At 44.1% G+C, this 20949-nt stretch overlaps 1 protein-coding gene and 1 long non-coding RNA gene across 5 annotated transcripts in view; one reads left to right on the top strand and one right to left on the bottom strand.

Annotated features, from left to right (window-relative positions):
- Kcnma1 (potassium calcium-activated channel subfamily M alpha 1) overlaps positions 1-20949 on the top strand; it is a 715240-nt gene that overhangs the window by 350961 nt on the left and 343330 nt on the right. For all 4 annotated transcript variants that reach the window (XM_059273863.1, XM_059273862.1, XM_059273861.1 and 1 more), the window contains exon 3: positions 10003-10064. In XM_059273863.1, the coding sequence (XP_059129846.1) occupies positions 10003-10064 (62 nt within the window). The remainder of the gene's footprint in view (positions 1-10002; positions 10065-20949) is intronic.
- LOC131919564 (uncharacterized) lies at positions 351-20777 on the bottom strand. The gene is made up of 4 exons (XR_009381288.1): positions 20712-20777; positions 14718-14865; positions 13582-13790; positions 351-583 (listed from the first exon to the last, which is right to left on the bottom strand). It is a non-coding gene; the product is annotated as an uncharacterized LOC131919564 (long non-coding RNA).

Below are 20949 nucleotides of genomic sequence, written 5' to 3'. Positions count from 1 at the left end.
CCTCCGGACCCTCCTTGCTATTCTGGGATGGTGCCTCCCTCTCCTCTGTCTTCTTGACCTCAGCTTCAGTCCTCAGCTTCCCAACTGTGGACATGGTTCTTGGGCATGGACACTGTATCTTTGACCCCCTCCGCTAGGATTGACTTCCTTCCCACTCTCTGGTCCCTGGGTCCTGTGTCACCTGGAGCCACATCTCACTCTAGCCAAGGTTTCACATTCCAGAGTCTCATTCAAGCTCTTCTTTTGTTTTCATGGTGTTTAATCTCCAGATGTGCTCCCCATCCGTTTTCTAAGTACACATCTATTTAATGAGCATCGAGCGACGATGCAGTTGAGTTCTTGTCAACCCGTGACATGCACCCTGCCATCAGAGCACTTGCAGGCCAGCGTAGGGGAGACACGCTGATCAAAAGACAGTAAAGAAACACGTCACTGTTGTAGTGCTGACTGCTACCAAGTCTGTACTTACAGGTAACTTCGTACATCCAGTAGGCAGGAAATGATTGTGGAATTGATTTCTGATGGTTACGTAGCCTGTGAGAAGTGGCACTTCCAGAAGGCTGGAACAGGATGTGCAAAGGCCCTGTGGTAGGAAGGGATAGAGGAAGCAAATGGCAAATGACAAGAACTGAATGTCCACAGCAATTACAGTCTAGAGTCTGAGAGCCAGAGGAAGAAATGGGCCAGAGTTTTCAATGCCTCAATTCAGTCAGAGATTTTTTTTTTGTTCCATACTAGAGTTATAATTGGAAGCTATTGATGGAGGTCCCTTCTCTGTGTCCTAATATTCCAGATCATTATAGCTTCATAGGATTGCATTTGGGGATTGTTAGATTCCCATAGATGCCTGTAAAATGCCTATAAAATCCTAGTCACTTCGGCTGGGCTATTATATGTATGTATTTGGGACTGGGGATATAGTTTGGTAGTGGCATGTGTGCTTAGCATGCTCAAGGCCTGGGGTTCTAGTACCAGCACTAAACACCACTGAGAAAAAGCGAATCTTACACCTAAATAAATAATCTTACCTGTGAATAAACCACAGTTGTGGTCCCAACTCTGAGGTACTGTGCATTCTAAGTATGATGACTCCACAAAGGCACTCTTTCACTGTCTGTCTTTCTGCCTGTCTCTCTCTCTCCTTCTTCCTCCTCCTTCACTTTTCTCTTACACAATACATCCCAGCCACAGCCTCCCCTCCCTCCCCTCCCTCCCCTCCCTCCCCTCCCTCCTCTCCCTCCCCTCCCTCCCTTCCCTCCCCTCCCTCCCCTCCCTCCCCTCCCTCCCCTCCCTCCCCTCCTCTCAGCACCCACACACACTTGCTTTCTTCTTGGACACATTTCTCTTTTCATCTTTCTTTGGAGTTTGGATTTCCACTGAATTAATTTATATCATGTTTGTTTGTACCCATCTATAACTCAAATGCAGTGTGTCAGACAATCAGGTAGGAAATTTAAGGGACCTATGGCCTGGTCAAAAATACCTGTCCTCCTATACTCTATAAATCTTTTAAAATTTCTGCTCACAAAAGTGCCTTTTGGGGTACTGATACTATACCCACTTAGGAGAATCACTGAAGATTTAGGAATGGAAAAACATTACTGTACTTGATAGATTTGTAATTAAAACACTCCCGCCCCCTTTTTCCCTTAAAAATAAAACATAACAACAACAACAACAAAAACCACGATATTCAGACTGACATTCTGAGGTTAAAGTATACAGAAAATCTACAGGCTTTTTCAGACTCCAAAAAGCTTAAGAGGAAGAGGTTAGAGCAGACCATGACTTGTTCTTTATAACGATGGCAGAGCTGAGGGCTGGACCTGGGGAGGACCTGATCTATGACCCCTCCATTCCTTTTTCATTATATTTTGCTTTAGCTTGGGGAGCTCACGTGCTGCATGAGCCATCGATTTTGGTGCTGAAAACACACACTGTGAATCAGAGCATTCATGGAGTCCATGCATGTGATTTGACAAGAGAAGCCCCTGGACGCAGACGTGATGGGCATTGTAGTTATCACACTGCATCCTTGTTATGCACAAGGGTTATACAGATGGCATGCAAGAGTACTTCCTTTTTGAGATGAAGACTCTTCATCTACTCACTGTGGTCCATGACGTCCCAAGATCCTCTGCTAACAAACTTTTCTCCCAGTCCTGGCATTTTACAGTCTGGGAAACTGACTCCTAGGGAGGTGAAAGGACATGCTAGGTGCTACCTGCATCCATGCTGCTCAGTGAGACCCCTTCCTGCCACATGCCGTCATACTTCATACCTGGAATCTGCCCACCTGGAACATCAGGAATGTTCTTTGTTTGTCTTGCATTTTTCACCTTCCTTCTCTCTTCCTCTACCATTTATAGGCAATGGTATGGAAATGGCAGTATCTCTATGCTTGTTCCTCTCAAGCAATCTGTTCATGTGTAGGATATTTCTTAAATTCATGGGACTTCTGATTTATTTCAGCTTCTGAATTCCATGCTCATGCTTGTGGAGGGCAGAGGCCAGCCTGACTTTACTATTTTTTGTCCTCGTGTTTCCCTGTTTCTTACTCTGGGTCTTGTGCATCAGAGTTCAAGAAATGTTCATTGAGGTTATTAAATTCCCTGGGCCCAACATTGCAATTTAGATGTTGGAATACATCTCCACTCTAAGAAACAAACTGTCCCCAGATTGTTTTGCTTTGAGAAATTACCCATCTATTTTTCTGTACATAGTTAATTTTATTATATATGAATTATAGCTCAATGAAAAAAAGGCTATATGCCTTCAGCATTGTATACGGAAAACTGTCCTTTTTCCCAGAAAAGTCCCTGCTGCCAGTAGCCGGATTCGACATTGAACTTGTAGCATCATTAATTAGGGTCATTTGTCCTGCTGTGAGCTGAGGAGAATGTACAAAAGCCTGTTTAGGGAAGAATTCATTCCTCCTCCTCTCTGGACTTTGCAGAGCGTGCCTAGCAGATTCTCAGAGCCTGCAGGCTTCATACATATGTTCTAATGGGCTAATTGCTAAGGTGACATTTGTAAATTAATCTCTGACTTGAGCTAAGTGGTTTCCCCTAATGGCTTGAATTCGGGAACACCCACTCTTGGCCACAGACTCTTGAGATGAGCCTAATGTAAATGGAGGGGACCAGCTCCCCTCTCTTTGTTTTGAGGTTCCCTGTTACCAGGGGAACAAGGGTACTCCTGCTCTTTGTTTGTTTTGTACTTGTTTATATACTGACACGTGTACCTCAGCATGCCCGTGGAGGTCAGAACTGGCAGGAAATCCCCTTCTCTCTTTCTGCCTTGTGGGTTCCATGGATCAGACTCGGGTTGTCAGATTTAGCAGTAAGTGCCTATGCCTGCTGAGATATCCTAAAAGGAGACTCCACCTCTGCTTTTTTAAGGAAAACTCCCCTCGGATATGACTCCCCTGAGCCTTAGCTCCAGGTCCATCTCTGAAGGCCCATTATTCTCCTGTGACCATTGAAAGCATGTGTCTCAGGCTGTTCCTGGAGTTGTCAGGGTCAAAGCCCAGTGCCCTGGTAGCCTTAACAAGGCAGGCTCATACCTCTCCTCAGTAGGCCAAGAAGAGAGGGAAGTAATAGTGATAACTGGAGAAAAGAGGTGTGTTTGATGTGACCACATTAGGAGGAGGAACAAACAAAGAGATTTAGAGATACACCATCCCTTCCTCCCCAGTTCATCTTCAAAGTTCTGGTGTGGGGAGTAGGGATAAATAGAAGGTAAGAGGTACCCTGGTCCAGTGTGGGCCTGCCTGTCATTGACCCATCAGTGTCCGGCTCCAATTTGTCCCGCAAGGAGTTCTGACAGGTTCTCAGAACTGTGTGCATTCTCTTTCCTGAGGCAAGCTCCCAGTCTTGTTGGTACCAAGACCGCAGTCTTTCCCTTCACCCAGCACAAGCTTCCTGGGTAAATGCTAATTCCTTAAAGGTCCATTGTCTTAGTCGTCTGAGAACTGAAGTGTGTCTTAGAATCTATCCTACCTAAAAAGTTCAAGAGGCCCCCAGGCAGTGGGATGGGGACCTGTCTTTGGTGCATGAGCCGGCTCTTTGGGACCTAGAGCCTATGCTGAGACACTTTGCTCAGCCTTGGTGCAGGGAAGAGAGGACTGGACCTGCCTCAACTGAATCTACCAGGCTGGGCTGACTCCTCGAGGGAGACCTTGCCTTGGAGGAGGTGGGAATGGGTGGTGGATTTGGGGGGAAGGCTGGGGAGTGGGAGTAAGGAGGACAGGGGAATCTGTGGCTGATATGTAAAATTAAATTAAATATATATATATATATATATATATATATATATATATATATATATATATATATATATATATATATATAGTTTATCCTACCAGGATGGTTACAATCCTGACAACTGGGATTGAAGTTTTGGGACATCTCTGCAGAGCCTCATCTTTTGACTCAGACTTCTGGTTCAAACTGCTCTAGGGAGGGGCCAGTTTCTTGTGTCCCTGAACAAAGAACTGGACAGAGACACATAGATAGTAGCAAGCAGAATGAGAGAATTTATTAAGAACCAACCCACTGCTAGGTGGGGGTGTCATACACCTTTAGTCCCAGCACTTGGGAGGCAGAGCCAGGTAGATCTCTGTGAGTTCAAGGCCAGCCTGTTCTACAGAGCGAGGTCTAGGACAGGCACTAAAACTATACAGAGAAACCTTGTCTCAAAAAACAGAAAACGAAAAAGAAAAAGTCAGCAAAAACTAAAAATAAAAAGAAGAAGAAGAAGAAGAAGAAGAAGAAGAAGAAGAAGAAGAAGAAGAAGAATCCACTTCAAGGGAGAAAGTGGGTTAGATCAAAGAGAATTCATAACTTAAACAGCCATGCTGTATAAAAGATTTGAGCTTTCATATCGCACAAAACAGGTGCTTGGGATCATTTGCACATTGGCTTTTCTGTATATGCTCTGTTATGTGTAGTTTTACATATAACCTCATGCATCTAAGGTCTCATTGGCATCTTAAGTCTCCACCCAAGATTGGGCTGTTTAATATTCAAGTGACCCATGGGTCACTTTCAGATCACTGGCATACCTTACCTTTGCACCTGTTTGTTGGCCTCGCCAAATTTCCTCCCAGCCTTCCCCTTTGCCAATTTGTTCTTTTTGTACGCTAATTTTGCAGTCTTTGCTCTATAGCTTTCTGGCCCTCCCTCTGTGGCCTAGCTGCCTGCCTCAACTTCACTGAATTTGCCTTTCCCTAAGAGCTCCAGTAACTGAGGAGAATGTGCTATGTTTAGCCATACTGTTTCTCATTTTTATGACATTCCCCAGCCTCCAGGCATCAGAACGATCTTCATGGCCTGCTGGGGTTTCCATCCAGGAAGATGGCTGCCAATCTTTCTTGCATTTATCTCTGTTTATGTCTAGACTCCTCATGATAAAGAGGCTAGACATGGTGTGTGTGTATGTGTGTTGTTTTCACACACTGTGTATGTTCCTGGCATTCTTTGGTGCAAACACTAGTCATGTTTCATTTCAGGTTTGGAAAACAGATGACTCACATTCCATTGTTCCAATGACACTTATCAAGTTGCTTTCCTTTCCTTTCTTATTTTTAAATGGATCTGGCACTCTGGAAATAGACTCTGTGTTTGGTATTGTAACTGGAATTTTTTCATGGTGTAAGTCTGGACTCTAGAAGCCCCAAGAAGGCAAGCTTAGCCATCCTTCCCCAGTTAAAGTCACAAGTAATACTGAACAGCAGAGGAAGGAAATTTACTCAATGTGGTCAGGTTGGAAAGAGACATGGATAAAATGGTCCAGTTGACACCATGTCTGTCTTAGTGATACTGATGTGAGGTTTAGGCTTAGGGGCAAGAGATGTGCAGTCCTGGTCAAAGGATGTACTTCCTGTCAGTGTTCCATCTTTGTCTCAGCTCCTATTCTGCAAGATAGACCTACAAAGTGGTCTGATGAGACCCTGATCCATTCAGTCACTGTCCCCGCTACTGCCTTTGGGACCTATCTGGTTTCAGCAAAACGATTACCTGTATGTGTTCTAGGACTCAGCTTCATCCTCATGGATAATTGTCCTTTTCTGGGGGGCAGTCTGTTTTGACAGCACTAGCTTCTCCTGGAATTTGAGGTGACTCAAGACAAAAGGTTAGGGACAAATAATTTACCTCTGTACATTCAGCCAAAGCATGCACACACAACGGAAGCGGAAGTGCCAGGCTCTCATCTCGCTTTCCATTTCCCTGCAGATCTAAGCCAGGCTTGAGTGCTTTACACTAAAAGTCGTTTCTAAGGGTGTTTGCAGTTAGTCTGAGAGCAGAGCCTTGAGTACTGTCCAAGGTAGCCAAGGTGGTGAGATGAGTACCGCAATACAGGTGTTAGATGAGCTATACAGACTCTTCACAGCTAGCAGACCGTGTGTCATGCCAGGCCAAGAGCAAAGGATCTCTTAGATCATACTACTGACCACAGACAGGCCCTTGTATCCGCAATACAGGTGTTAGATGAGCTATACAGACTCTTCACAGCTAGCAGACCGTGTGTCATGCCAGGCCAAGAGCAAAGGATCTCTTAGATCATACTACTGACCACAGACAGGCCCTTGTATGGGAATGGCTGGTCATTTGAAAAGTTATCCTGTGACTTAGCTGCTGGAGAGTACTTCCATTTTGCTGTCTGCCAGGGAGGGTATTGTGATTTTTTTAGTGCCATCTTTCCCTATCCCATGGACTTCCGATCTCCTTATCAGTGGGGCTACAGAAGCATGCAGAAGGATCTTCAATGGTTCTGTGCTATCCTGGAGCAATATGAGAACAGCCCTAACTTGCGTAAAGAACTGCTACTTAGAGAACAAAGAGATACTGAGACAAGAACCCATAATGTCCCTACTCACCTCTCACTCCTCCTCTATCACTTGATTGACAATATGCCTTCAGTAGCTTCAGCCTACATTCTCTGTACCTCCACTGGACAATCGACTACTATTATGCAACCCCTAGGACTTGTTTAGCATTCTGTGCTGTGTGTGATGTGTGTGTATGGGCATACACACCACAGCACAGACTTAGACCTCAGAGGAGAGCTTTGTGGAATGGGTTCCCTTCGTCTGCTTTCAGTGGGTTTTCTAGGCTTGCTCTGTGGCGAGTGTCTTTACTCACTGGCCATTTTTTCTCTTTAAAAAAAAAGGTGGTTGTTTGTTAGAAAGCTGGAGAGAGTAGGCAAGCCGTGCCTTCTGTTCAGGTGGCTTCGAGAGAGCCAAGTAACAAGTCTCTGAGGCTCTCAAGCTCACATTTTCATGGCCATGTTTCTGCATGACCCAAGTCTAGGCTGACAGGGTAATCAAGCCTGACACAATAGCAAGACACGTTAGTTAGTTAGTTAGTTAGTCAGTCAGTCAGTCAGTTAGTTAGTTAGTAAGTATAAAGTTTGCACGCACAGTTCACCTTCCTACTGAGAAGCACTGTTATTTTAGGTTTTGCATGTAGGCAGGTGATAGTGGCTCCTGGTGGGGGGAATAGTCTGGATTCCCCGATCTCCCTGAGAGAAAGCCTTCTGGAAGGACACAGAATCCAAGCCTAGGTCCAGTCAGCAGAATTGCTGTTGGGGGTCATATCCCTCCCATGTTTCTTTTGCTCTTACCCTCTTTGAGAATCCTGCTGTTTGAGTTTTAAGAGGACAGCAGGGTATATTCCAGACTCTTGTCATTGACTGATTTGCTTAAATAAGTGACACATTATTCCCAAGTGGAGGCTGCTGGGACAAATTAGTGTCAGTTACTTTGGCCATCCTGCTTCTGGGAAAACATGCTTTCACAGGAGTGCTGAGACTAACTTCTCACAGAATGAAGTGCCATTTGCAAGGACTTTTGATTTTTCCTTTCATAATATATAGCATTTGGTGACATAGGATTGTCTAGTGAGCCCTGATAAAGCTCAGCATTCATACACACATGGAGCTAAAGGGGCAGGGATCTGTGCCCAGTTGCCTGTTTATGAATGAAGAGTTCCCTCCCCTCTGTTAGGACCATGCCCCTTCCCTTTGCAGCTTCCTGAGAATGAGGTCAGGGCCAACATCTAACTGCTTCTGGCTCAGAAACAGCAGCACAGCTCCAAATTAATCTGATGCTATTTGTTGTCGGATGAAAAGCAGCGGCCTGCTTGTGTGTTTGTTTCCTGTATACCTTTGCAAACAGGCTGTGAATGAACGCATGTGATGAGGTAAAACACAGACGGGCCAGTCAAGAGTGAACCCATTGGTAGCTGGTGGTTGCAGATAGGTTGTGGGAGCTGCTGTGCAGGCCGTGGGAGCCTTGATTTGAAAAGCAAAGTGGGAGAGAGAAATAGACCCAGTTGTGTAGTACTCTAACCACTTCTTTTCAGAAAGAAATGCTAGCAGTCGTTGAGAACACTGTGTGTTCCTTGTATTGTGCCCAGCTATTTTCCACACTGTGTAGCCAGCTGGTTATCATTCTCCTGTGGTTCCACATAGGGCTCTGCAGTGTTTTAAATGAGTATTACATGCACATTGCATTATCAACCACATTAGCATATACAGAAAAACACAGGCCCATGTGATTCCCTCTTACACACACTCGCGCATGTGCGCGCGCGCGCGTGCGAGACACACACACACACACACACACACACACACACACACACACACGAGAGAGAGAGAGAGAGAGAGAGAGAGAGAGAGAGAGAGAGAGAGAGAGAGAGAGAGATATGCACCACAGCCTGATCATGCCTAGTCTTTGTAGAAATTGGAGTTAGTTTCTGTCCATCATCTCATGCCAGCCAGCTTTTTGCATGTGGATCTTGGGGAGACTGGCATTTCTAAGGATCTCCCCTGCAGTCTCTTTAGGATTTGAGTATATCTAAAGGGCAGGGTTTGAGCATCAGGCAGGCATTGTGTGTGGTGCTGATGTTTCATTTCTGATCTCAGCTTAATTGTTGGCTGTTAGCATCTGTTTTACTGGGGCCATCTTTCATTTGCAGTAATTGTCTCCTCTGTGGAAGATGAAATAAACACATTGGAACATTGAGTGAAGGACAGAGTGTCAGTAGCAGCCTAATCTGCTTCATGTCCATTCAGTGGACTTTTATGTGGCAGGTGCATGTTGAAGGAGATGCCAAAGCTGTCTTTTATATTCATGGTGATTGATTTTGAGTGAGTGCAAAACAGCTTAGAAATTGTCATATAACTAACTGGTCAGATATATGACCTAATTGGCTTTTGTGCACTTAAATGGTTTCCCTAAATACTTGAGAAATCTTATAAGCACATACAGAATTGAGAAAGTTTATATCTATATAGAAGTATGTATTTGTATACACATAGCTACTTATCTACACACACACTCAAAGGGACATCTGTAGTAGCAAATGTGTGCTTTTCAAATGGGTATTTCTTATATAGAGACAGAAAGCAGATTAGTGACTGTCTGGGACTAGAGGATAGAACAGGGATTATTAATTTCATAAGCAAGAAAGATCTTATTGAGATGAAAAAAAAATGTTCTGAAACTGGATCACAGTGGTGTCACATAGGTTTGTAAATTTCCCAAAAGTCATTAAGGAATTATATGCTCAAAATGGATGTATTTTATAGCTCAACAAAGCTGTTAGAAACGATCATTCCCTTTAAGTCCTATGGTAGACAGAGGATGAAAGACTATCTCCTCCCAAGTCTTTGTATTCACTCGTTCCCCTTGAAGTTTATTGACTTCAATTGTAGAGAAGCTGGTCCTTGAGGTGACAGGGCCAGATTAAAAAAGAAATCCAAGGACGTGACATGGAAAAGTCTGCCCTGACCCCTATTGACAAGGAGCAAGGTTGCTCCCTCTGCTGGGTGAAGAGCTGTCATCTGGATTGTCACAGGGCAGTGAGCACAGGAGACATGAAAGCAGGTCCCTGGAGGTAGAAGGCCCTGTGCGTCATTCAGTTGTGGCTGCCAATCAGAAACGCAAACGTTCTGGTCTCAGGCCTTACGTAATGGGATGTTTATCTTCTTTTGCAGGTTGTGTTGGTCTTCGCTCTCAGCATTGGTGCCCTTGTAATATACTTCATAGACTCGTCAAAGTGAGTATGCATGTGTTGTCTTGCCCGTTTTTCTAGGGAACTCGTGACCCCTCACATTGATGTACTTACTCAACACTAGCCTTTGCAAAAGTCTCCTGAGTGCTGAAGACTTGGAGGAAGGCAGGGCTGCTCTGTGCTGCATTTGTGAATGGGGAAACAATTCTCTCAGAAGGAAGGCTGTGTTGATTCTCTTGGTATGGGAGGGAGAGGCACTTGGGGGACCAAGCCTTGTTGGGTATTTATTTGTAAGGAGCTGTTTCCTGATGGAGTATTTGTACTGAAGATGCCAAGAAGTTAAAAAGGTTGTAATGGGAATGTGCATCTTCTGGGAGGGGTGACGGAGTCCAAGAGATGAGTTTGAGCCATCCTGGCCACAGTCATCAGATCTTTTTATCATCCAGGGTTAGGTCATATTGGAGGATAGATTAGAAAACTCCATTCTAGAATTCCACCTGCCAACAGACTATGTAGCTGGTCACTGTGTTTCTTCACTTATAGAAGTAAGGAAATGGGACAAGACTGTCCATGAGGACTCCCAGATGTAGAGGCCTATGGCTGTCTGAGAACTTGTGGAGAGCAGTGCTCATGCAGACCCTTTGACTGGCAGTTCAGTGGTCTGGTGGTCCAGGGTAAGCATGGTTCACAGATGGTGAAGACCTGCTGGGAAGCTGAAGGACCAGTTACCATGGCTACCCTTAAATGCTGTGGGTACCATTACTGGTTGTATCACTTGTTCCAGCTATCCTATGGCAATCTCAAAGATGACAGCATCTGAAGCACACAGATCTGGGGATGGATTTGCTTTTCTGTTGGGACACAAACTTGACAGCTCTAGGCAAGGAAAAGAGCTCTGAGCTCGCCGTCCTCATTGTCTACTTTGAGAGTGGTTTGCATTCCTCTAATACTAATCCTGGCTGGATCCTACACTTTGATCCTAGGATACCTGCCTTGTGTTTCTCTTGGCTCAGACTCAGCTATGCCTCAATTCTGAGCTTAATGCTCTTTTTCCTATGGTATGGTGGCAATTTCATGCACACCTAAATTCTGAGTTTCCTAGAGCTACCTGGTCACCAGCCAGGGGATTTTGTGCATTTGGCTCCAGAGGCCAAGCTGTCACATCCAGGAAAATAAAAGAAACATGTCTACTCATCCATGTCTGGTATCTGCCAAGCATGAGGCCTTTAGAAGTCAATCAGCCCACCTCAGACACAAGGCTTTGCCCTCACCCATCTTGAGCCATGAGTCCTTTAGACATCTTCAGGGGGACAAGATTGTGCATGTTCTCTTCATCTGAAATCCCCAGTCAAGAAAAAGAAGAGTATAATTCAGTCTGGAAGACTCCAGTTGTCTTGTGTGTGAAGGTAAGGCTTCTTTTCATGTTTACTCAGACATTCTGGACCACATTTGAAGTGAACTGGAACTCTCAAGCCATTGGTCATCTCTCTCCAATCTCTCTCCAGGGGTCCTGGGGTACATACCCTACCAACGCCTGAGCTGGGGCTTAAAGAGGTTCGGATATGTAATCTGTGTGCCCCAGAGAGAGCACACACTTATGTGAAGGTGAGTGTAGCTATCTGCTGAAAGGACAGATGCTTCGGCCGTGCCCCCCTTTCCTTTGTCTCCCTTTCTGCCCCTTTGTATGTTATGGAAATAAAATGTTGCTGGTAGATGGATTTGTTTGGTGTCTTTTTTTTTTAATTGTGTCTAATAGGAGGCAATCTTAGGCTTTATAGAGTCTGGTCTTCCTTGGCAGAGGACAGCAAAGCATGCTGTTCTCCTAAGTTGATACTCTTCACTGGTGCCTTGCCAGCCTCCAGTCCTTTGGGGTTTGTCCTGACTCTGCTAAGCCTTGCTGAAGCTGATTCTGTGTCCTTTAGGGTCATGCAGGAGTCTGTACCAAGGCTGACCTTCATTTCAAATTCACTTTTCCCAGCAAAAATGCCAGTAATCTTAGATGTAAGACTGTCTTCATTCCCCATGTGGGCTGGCCAAGACTTAGCATGGCGTCAGCCTTTCCTCTTTCCTAAACTAAGCAAACTGTGTGGTTTGTTAATACAGACTTTCTTTAGCAGAATACCTGTTGCTACATATGTAATTCTACTTTTCAGCTCTACCTCTTCATCTGGCTCTGAGACCATAGCCTAAGACTCCAACTTGTAGAGAAGCCAATAAGCAGCCTACACAAGAATCCATCTTTTCAGGGAGATCCATCAGGCACGATCAGTTTAAGGAGACAAATTAAAATAAAATCTATAGTATTACCTTTGCGATAAGTTTAGAGACATGGTTCTCAATCTGTGGGTCATGACCCCTTTGGGATCAAATAACCCACTCACAAGGGTCGCCTAAGACTATCTGCATATTAGATATTTACATTATGATTCATAGCAGTGGCAAAATTAGTTATGGGTTAGCAATGAAAACTTTATGGTCGCAGTCACCACAACATGAGGAACTATATTAAAAGGGTTGCAGCATTAGGAAGGTTGAGAACCACTGGTCTAGAGGGTCATAGTCAGAACACCAAGTGCAATCCATTAATCAAATTGTAATCAAGTTTAGTGAATGAGATGAGAGGAAACTCTGTCGACATATAAACTACAAATGGAATGAACATGGGAAAGAAGAAGGCAAATTCTTGAAGTCTATCTTCTTCATTCTAAACAACTACTGACTTAATAAAAATGACTTGGCTGACCATCTTGGAAAGAAGTTTAAATTTATCTGAAAAATTATACCAAGACATTGCCCTGGGGAAAAAAATACCTGGTATTCTTGAGGTGAATTTGTGTTAGTGTTAGCCCTCTGCAAATAAATAAATCAAGAGTCATGCTCTCTGGACTGCTATGGTCGCAAAACTGATTCTCTCATTACACTTAGCTGCAGCTGTCTTCACCCACTTGGTAGATCGGAAATCTCCCAGTTACAGAAAACTAAGGTGCACAACTTTTCACACCTGGCCCTTTGAAAAGTGCAGAGAGGGATTGGGGAGATGACCCAGTGGGTAAGAGCATCTCCCAAGCAAGCATGAAAACCTGAGCTCATGTCACCAAAACATTTCTGAAAAGCTGGGCATGGTCCTGTGTGCCTGTAACTCTAGAGCACTAGGGGGTGGAGACAGGAGGATCACGGGGGCTTGCTCTCCCGCCATCTTAGCCCTGGACTTGGTGAGAGACCCTGCTTTACAGGAATAAGTCGGAGCGTGACAAAGCAGGACACCTGACTCTCTCTTCTCATCTCTGCTTGCACGTGTACCACATGTGCGTATTGCCACACAGGTAGAAAATATTTAAAAGATTTAAAAAGGAAACTTCAAAGGATGCAGATGAGCATATGAAACAGGTCCCAGGGATGGACATGGCCAGCCATTTTCAGAGGGGCTGAGCTAGACTGTGCATGTGGGCAAGCAGAGCGGATGCTTATTCTGCCTCAACAGGTCAGCAGAAAGGCAACTCAGTTAAGGTTAACACTGTAATTGGCAGGTGCAATTGTAATGGTAATTGGCTATCTTCCTCACCTTTCAAAATTCACTTGATTGTAGTATTTCCACACATCTTCACTCAAATTTTAGTCCTTAGTGCAAGACAGACGGATCTCCGAGTGGGTCTTTTTCAGTGATGTGTTTGAGAATTCCTCCTTTGGATCTTTATTTCCCTCATTTGATCTCTACGGGAAGTGTCATTTAGATCATTTGCAGTGATCACTGTCTAGCTAAGAAATATTGTCCTGAAGCCAACAGATGAAGAGAATCACATTAAAAATGGGTTCAAATGGTGCTCCATCATCCCAATGGAAGACACTGGAAATATTCTAACAAAGAGGGTGTTATAGCAAGACTTGGTTAGGATGGATGGAATATCTATGCCTTCATGAGACCTGCAATCCCATCCTTGCAAGGTCCATGTTCTCCAAATTCCCCACCTCCTAACTCTAACCTCTCTCTAGTGACTCTGCATGTACCCTTTCTCCTATGCACCCTGATTTCTATAAAGTAAAGACTTTTAAAGATTATACTCAGGGGCCAGAGTAATGTCTTGGCTGGCAAAAGGCATCTGCTACATAAGCCTGACAACTGGAATTTAATCCCTGGACCTCACATTAAAAAGGTGGATGTGATGATGTGGTTCTGTAAAACTAGAACTCTTGTGGTGAGATGAGGGGTAGAGACAAAGAGAATCTTCTAGAAGTACATGGGCCGATTGGCCCAGAGTATACAGCACAGCACCAGACAGGAGAAACTCAGCCTCAACATAATGGAAGGTGAGAACATGTTCCTGAGAGTTTTCTTTTGACCCCCACGCTTCTACTGTGGCACATATATGTCCATACTTACACATCATACAAAAACATATATGCACACACACATCTGCACACACTAAATAATTTTTTAAATTGTACAGCTAAGTCAGATGTGTCCCTCACTGACCTATGAGTGTTAATGTCACTGTTGCTTGTCCATCCCTCTCCTTGTCACCAGACAGGGATGGGGAGACCTCATAATGTCATCCTGAGGGGAAGGAGCCATGGAGGGCAGAAGGCAGCAGTCTCTACTGCTTCCATGGTTTTAAGAGAAAGTTGGAAGAAACAGCAGCTCTCAAAGCTCTGTGTACATTTGCATTTTTTCCAGTGGCATTCTGGGAAAGGATGACTCACATGTGGGGAGATAGTTATTCCTTTGATTCATGCTTAAATGCTGCTCCTTCTTATGCTTCAGTTGCGTGGATTATGAATATTTAATGCTGCACATACTGGAAAGGAAGGTCAGGTCCTGCTCACTGGCGACTTCAAAGCAGCCTCAGTTCTGAAAGGCATACCACCTGCTGTTAGCAGAGTGAAGCAGAAAGGTTATGCATTGTTAAAAATCTTCCTTAATGACTGGAGCCGCACCAAAATGGCCAGTGCACAGTTGGGGATGCCTGCTGGCTTTGCCAGCTTTTGCTCTTGGCTTCTGGTTTAAGCCCTGCTATTTGAGTGAGGTGGACATGAGGAGGGGAGGACCCCAGCACGGGGTTTGTAGCACATCCTACCCAAGTGCTCCGTTGCCAGAGAATGGCCTCTTCTCGGTCTTCGTTAACTTCACTTATTTGTTCACTTTATATGCATTCACTAAGTCATTCATTCACTCACTTTCACAGCTTCAGTGTGAAAGCCTTAAATACTTTCCAGATAGCGACAGTGCTTATGGTTAGGTATGGTTACAGATAATTATATGTAAATTCACAATACAAACCTACCAGAGTGTTTCCACAGTCTCTGGAAACACAACAGACACTGTTACTATAATGCAGGTACTTCAGCCCAACCTGTTAGTTATTTTATAGTTTTACCTGCCACTGTCCTTCACAGATATCTTGATCTCTTCTCTGTCATCTGATGAATTTCCTTTCTAAAGGGAAGAATCAGGGGGTTGGGAGACGGCTCAGTCAGTAAAATGCTTGCCACAGAAGCATGAGGTCCTGAGTTCAGATCGCCAGCACCAATCTAAAACTGAGTGAGGTTCCATGTGTCTGTAGACTCAGCGCTAAGGGGTAAGTGAGATAGTGGGTCCCTCGCTCCCCCAGCCATATTTGTGAGTACCAGGTTTAATGACTAATTCTATCTCATAAAGTAAGGAAAGCAACCAAGGAACATACCTTATTTCAACCTATGGTCTCCGCATCCATGCCACACGTGTGCACGCACACACATCTGCGTGCATACACCCACCCAGACATATGCATGTTAAACACACACACACACACACACACACACACACACACACACACACACAAATTTGAAAAATAACAAAAGGCTGGAGAGAATTTGGACCCTCATGGTTGTACTGTGTGTGAATTAGAGTGCTAAGCACATCACATATAATTTCTATGACTTATTCTAACACCCTAGGTGGAGTTTTATCATTCTCACTTTACTGATTAGAAATCTAGAACTCCAAAACTTGCTTCAAGCCACATATCTAACAAGTAATGGGGCCAAGATCTTCTCCTAAAGCCCCACCAACTCCCTCCACCCTACTGTCGCTGGCAAGTGTCAAGGAGTGAACGTCCAGATTGGAGTTAGAGAAACAGCGTGGTGCAGATGTTGGAAGGATGGGAGCTGCTTCATCTTGCTCAGCCCAGTCCTCTGCCTTCTTCCTTTTGCCTTCCATATCCCCATTCTCATCCTGAGAGCCAAGTCTACAGTAGATAGTGCTTGGGAGGAGAACCCTGTCACCAGCCATCCCTCTACAGCTGCTATGGTCACAGGGAAGATGATGGTTGTTTCTCAAGGTTCCTCATACCCAGAGGACTCCTTCCAAGGAAGGGTTCTCACCCTCTCATACACCTATATTGCTGTGCATATTCTTTGGCACTCTGGTTGAGTACATCCTTTCATCCTTTGCAGAGTTACAGGGTTTACTCTTTTACAGTTTTGCATTGTGTTGCATGAGATTCACATATATAGAAAGTTAGTATTATTAAACGAGTAGAGTGTAGAAAGAGTTGGCCCCCCGAAAGTTTTGTAGGGAGGTCTTAAGATGGTATAAAATAGCCTTCTTCCTTTATTACTTTTGTTCGAAATCATCATGCACAGGTGTTGACTTGGTGCCTCCAGTGTGCCCAACCTCTTGACCAACTGCTTGGCAGGAAGGGATGGCATAGGCCATGAGTTTCCTTGTTAAATGCAAGAGTGATCAATAGTAGCTTTCCCTCTCACCATTATGTAGCCTTTCAACATGACCAGCTGGGTAGCTAGAGCATAAGGAGGAAGTGCCTGGGCATATCTTAATTTTTCCTTTCTTTAATGGATCAGAGTCATTCTAGGTAGTGTTCTGGATAATTAGCTCCTGCATTCCACCTTCTTGCTCTATTTGAGAAGGCACGGCGTGCACTTAACCTTTGTTGAAGAAGTCAACACAAATCACCATGCATGCAAAGCATCTCTTTCTTCTCCTCTTTTTAAAAATACTCCCCCCCACAATTTTCACCATCCCTCAGTGACATTTTTATTGCCAGGCTTTGGTTTGGAAAATTATGGGTAGGGAAAGTTCAAGGGCAGGGTGTTCATAACAGCGTTGCACATCTGTGAGGGGGAACACAACAGGAGAGCCAGCAGCTGTTGAAAGAATAGAGTGTCAGATGGTGGAGGAGCTGAAGCTCTGAGAGATGAGGAAGAGGGGCCGCCTTCAGGGTAGATGCCTTAAATAGCTCCCAATGAGAGTCTTCCTTCCCTTCCAGAATCTAGCCTCTCATGGCACCTTTGAATTCTGTGGTGGTTTAACTTCTGTTGTGTGTAAGGAGTGCTGAATCAACCTTTCTACATCAAGTTTTTCATGTTGCCATTATTTCATTCATGGGGATAAACTTGGGAGCAAAGAGAGGTAGAGATGATACAGACGGATGGAGACATCTTCTTTACGTGACTGCTTCCATGTGGGTGGATTTAGGGCATAGGGTCTCTTTGGTTATATAACAGTGGGCTGACTTTGTTTCTCAAGGGTTCCTCTTTCCACCTTCCATAGTGCTGAGGCAGTCTGTGTGTCCCCATTCATCTCTCACTGTGCAAGTGGGCCCATGGGAATCATGTGAGATGGCATCTGCATGTGTCAAGAGAATGAGCAGACCTCAGACAGTTTATTCAAAACTACAAGGGACTCTGTTAGGAGTGGGAGAAATGAATGAGATAGACCTTTCAGGACTTATAGCAAAGACAAGTTGGGAATAGAGTTATCCCACTGTATATGAAGATTCAACCAACTGTGGATTGAAAATAGTGTGAAAGGGGGACCCAATTTTTACAGAACATACACAAACATATTTTCTTATCATTATTCCCTATAAAACAGCTACTACTAATATAACATTTACATGTTATTAAGTTTTCTATATAATCTAGTGATGATGTAAAGTATATGGAAAGATGCATCTTAAGTTACATGCAAATGCCCCATTGTTGCAAATAAGCAACTTGAAGGTGCATGGATTTTGGTATTCATGGGGACTCCTTAATCCAGTTCTTCATACAAGGAACATATGATGTCTCATCTTAAAAGTCACTTGGGCCGGGCGGTGGTGTCGCACACCTTTAATCCCAGCACTCGGGAGGCAGAGGCAGGCGGATCTTTGTGCGTTCGAGGCCAGCCTGGTCTACAGAGCGAGATCCAGGAAAGGCACAAAACTACACAGAGAAACCCTGTCTCGAAAAAACCAAAAAAAAAAAAAGTCACTTGGTACCTGTACCTTAGCATGTTGTCTTTTAATCGGGGATAAACCTGGTAGAAAGTTAGGTGGAGAAGATGCAGAGGGATGGAGACAAGTTCTTTAGATGTTTTTACTTCCATGTAGGTAGATTTAAGGGACAAGGTCTATTCTTTGGTTTTCTAACATTAGATTTAGTTTGTCTGTCTCTCGAGTTTCTCCTTCTACCTTCCCGAGGTGACTAGAGGTTAAGTAACCTGCTCAAGGTCACCAGTCCAGGCAGGGAGAGTGCTACAATCTGAAATTAGAGCTCTGAAAACTCAAGCCCCTTTCTCCCCGATCTTTTGGGTCCTTCCTAAAACATTTAAGTCATCAGCAAAGATGTTTCATGATTTACTGCCTACTGAAAAGCAAAGCAATTGACTTTTTGTGCCAACTCTAGACTTGGGCCTTCACCACAGTGCCGACTTCAGGCCAGGAGAAAGCAGAGATAATCCCAGGTGGAAAATATTAAACCCAGACACAAGAACACTGGGGGCCAGTTTGTTTTGCCTTCCCCCATTTCAAAGTCATGGAGACATAAACGTTCAGCTGTGTTGTGGAAAGTTGACAAGGCTGGGTCTGTTGGCTTTGCCTATTTGGCATTTGCAAGGCATTGCTTTTGAGAACACTGTGCCCAATGGCTAGCTTGTTTTCCCTGTAAAAATACTATCTCCTAACTATGCTTATAAATCCACATTTACTCCACCCTTCAAGGTTAGAATGAATGTTTTCTGCCCTTCTCCCCACTCTCCAGAATGTAAAAGGAATGCTGCTGTGGATGACCTGGTACCCTCTTAGCACTTTGGCAACTTCTTAAGAGATGCTTTGGTTCGAGGACAGATAAAGGAGCACATCCCACTTTAGGCTCCAGACTTACCCATGTCTTCTGTAATTAACTTGAGTTTATGGCACAAGCTTCTGGGTCTTCTCCCCAAGTCCTATCTTGGCCCTAGTGCTGTCCCCAAAGTCACAGCAGACATACATTGAAAGACAACTGAAGGCCAAAGTGGGGGCCAGCTGTAGAGAAACATTGGCTCAGATTGTTGGAATCCAAACAGAAGGCCAGTGCTCATGACGGCATGGCCAGCCAGGGTGGCACTAGGTGGCAGCAGCTGTTACAGCTTCATCTTGGAGTTTATGAGCTGCAAAACATGTGACCTCTCTCTTTTACCCCTTGTCCTCTGTCCTGACAGCACGACAAATTGTCACTTTGGGAAGCCCCGGCCAATGATGAGTCATTTGTGATTTAAAAATAGAATCTTTTGCAGTAAGAATGACCTTGGGACTTTTTGATGCATATGTCGTTGTTCAAAAAATTGAGGAGGTAGGCCTGTGTGTGTTTGTGTATACTCATGCACTTGTGCACATATTAGGGCAAATATTGTGTAAATCTAGAGGAGGAGGAGTAGAGCATGGGGCATTGGCCTCCAGACTCATTACAGTACCAGACAGGCTGGGATCTATGAACCTGTGAACTTAAACATATACACCAATCAATCTACTGAGTGCCAACCATGTTTGGCATTGGGAAATTTTGAATACCATGGGTAAGTCCATGTCTTTCTCATCATGATGTTTAAATTGTATGTATTTTTTATGGGTTAGGCAGTCCAGGATTCAAAAGGATCAAAACAAACTAACAAAGAGATTTCACCAGGCAATATATTCTCAACTACTACTCCACTAACACTAACTGCCAAAGGCTAATGAGCTGAAAGACCACCCCTTACAATGGGGTATTTGACTCTTAGGGAGATTTTGACTGAGGGACAGAAGCTCTTCCAATATTCCCTAAGAGGAGACTCTAACTATGGTCTGCACATTGGCCTCCTGATTTTTATTATCAGTAAATGAAGCAAAACCCTGTCTTGAATCAGCCTCTAAGAGCAGTGGTTGAGAAGGCTTTATCTAGGCAATGGTGTTGCATGGCTGTAATCCTAGTCCTTGGAAAAAAAACAAGAGTTCAAGACCAGCCTCAGCTACACAGTGAGTTCCAGAACAGCCTAGGCTACATGAGACTTTCTCAAAAAACAGAAGAGGGCTGGTGAGGTGGATCAGCAGGTAAAGATGCTTGCCACCGAGTTTGATGACCTGAATTTGATTCCCAGGATGTACATGGTGGAAAGAGAGAAACAACTCCCCCCGGTTGTCCTCTGACCTCCACATCCACACCATGGCATTTGTTCAAGTATTTGTCCAATGTCTTCTAGTGATTCTCCTGGACTCTATCTTTTGGAGTCCCCTTTACATAAAGAATATAAAAGTTACATTTTATAGTTACCTTGATATAAGTCAACAAGTGTAATCAATCTGAGTTGTATTAATTATCAGTATTTTAATTACTTATTACTTGGTGTTATTTCTTCTATCTGGTTTTAAGGAAATGACTATTAGGATGTACTATTGGTCTTTAGAAGTATGTGCCTACCATGCCTGATGGAAAAGTTGGCTGTGTTTTCTCCACCTTGTCCTTCCCACCCTTCTAGAAGTTTCCATGGTTAAGCAAACATTCTCTGAGACAGATGTCCTATGTCATACTCATTCCAATGTCTATAGTTATTACAGATAAGATAAAGCAAGTGTTCCAGTTCCAGCTTTGTCTTGTGACTTGACTTTATAGCATGCTGACTGCAACAACCCAACATTCAAAATCAGTGGCTTGGTGT

This window comes from Peromyscus eremicus, chromosome 9, assembly GCF_949786415.1.
Source record: "Peromyscus eremicus chromosome 9, PerEre_H2_v1, whole genome shotgun sequence".
Lineage (NCBI taxonomy): Eukaryota > Metazoa > Chordata > Mammalia > Rodentia > Cricetidae > Peromyscus > Peromyscus eremicus.
The sequence above is the reverse complement of the archived record's forward strand: the minus strand, read 5'-3'. Positions and strand labels throughout refer to the sequence as shown.